The sequence below is a fragment of the Nanorana parkeri genome, unplaced genomic scaffold (assembly GCF_000935625.1).
Source record: "Nanorana parkeri isolate BGI_ZX_2015 unplaced genomic scaffold, ASM93562v1 scaffold3909, whole genome shotgun sequence".
Classification (NCBI taxonomy): Eukaryota; Metazoa; Chordata; class Amphibia; order Anura; family Dicroglossidae; genus Nanorana; species Nanorana parkeri.
Window position 1 is genome coordinate 25,200 of NW_017310176.1, and position 774 is coordinate 25,973.

General features: G+C 59.0%; 1 protein-coding gene across 1 annotated transcript in view; it reads right to left on the reverse strand.

Annotated features, from left to right (window-relative positions):
• The window catches only part of TTLL5 (tubulin tyrosine ligase like 5), a gene marked incomplete at its 5' end in the record, with an annotated part of 28,824 nt that overhangs the window by 25,111 nt on the left and 2,939 nt on the right, over positions 1-774 (reverse strand). The window contains 3 exons of the mRNA XM_018575423.1: positions 224-344; positions 451-581; positions 702-772. Coding sequence (XP_018430925.1) covers positions 224-344; positions 451-581; positions 702-772 — 323 coding nt within the window. The remainder of the gene's footprint in view (positions 1-223; positions 345-450; positions 582-701; positions 773-774) is intronic.

Here is a 774-nt window from a genome sequence, read left to right on the forward strand (position 1 = left end):
GCAGGGAAAGGACAATGGTGGAGGGTGCTGGAAGGTGGTGGAGGATGGTGGAGGGTGGTGGGGACAGTGGCAGGGAAAGGACAATGGTGGAGGGTGCTGGAAGGTGGTGGAGGATGGTGGAGGGTGGTGGGGACAGTGGCAGGGAAAGGACAATGGTGGAGGGTGCTGGAAGGTGGTGGAGGATGGTGGAGGGTGGTGGGGACAGTGGCAGGGAAAGGACAATGGTGGACAGGGGCAGGCAGAGGTGTTGGGGTGACATACAGAGTTGACCAGGTAGACCCCCCGTCCTCGGGACGATGCCACGGGTTTCACAATCCAGGGTCCGCGGTCTTTAGAGAAGGCGTCTGCAGGAAGAGACACGGATGAAAGATTTGTCTATAGACCCCCATACACAGCGCCCCCCGGCTGCTGACAGTACAATTGCCCCAGGCTGTGGAGAGGGGAACTCACGGCAGAAGTCCTGGTACTCTCCGGGGAGGAGGAAGGTCTGGGGAAGGAGATTGAAGTTGCGCGCTCCGTGCGTTTGCTGCATGCGTTGCATGTTCTTATACAGACGATCCTTGCGGGTCAGCTCGTAGGATCTGGAACACACCGAGGTGGAAGATGAGAGTCGGGATAACACATGGGGGTCTATGAGACGGCAGGTAGCAGCTCTGGCCCCCTGATTGGACAGGGAGAAGCCCCGCCCACACGGTCTGTACCTGGGAAAGTGGTTGACTCTCTGGAAGCTGCTGAGGTTTCGCAGGAGATGCGGCTTTATATGCGATCCCGTCC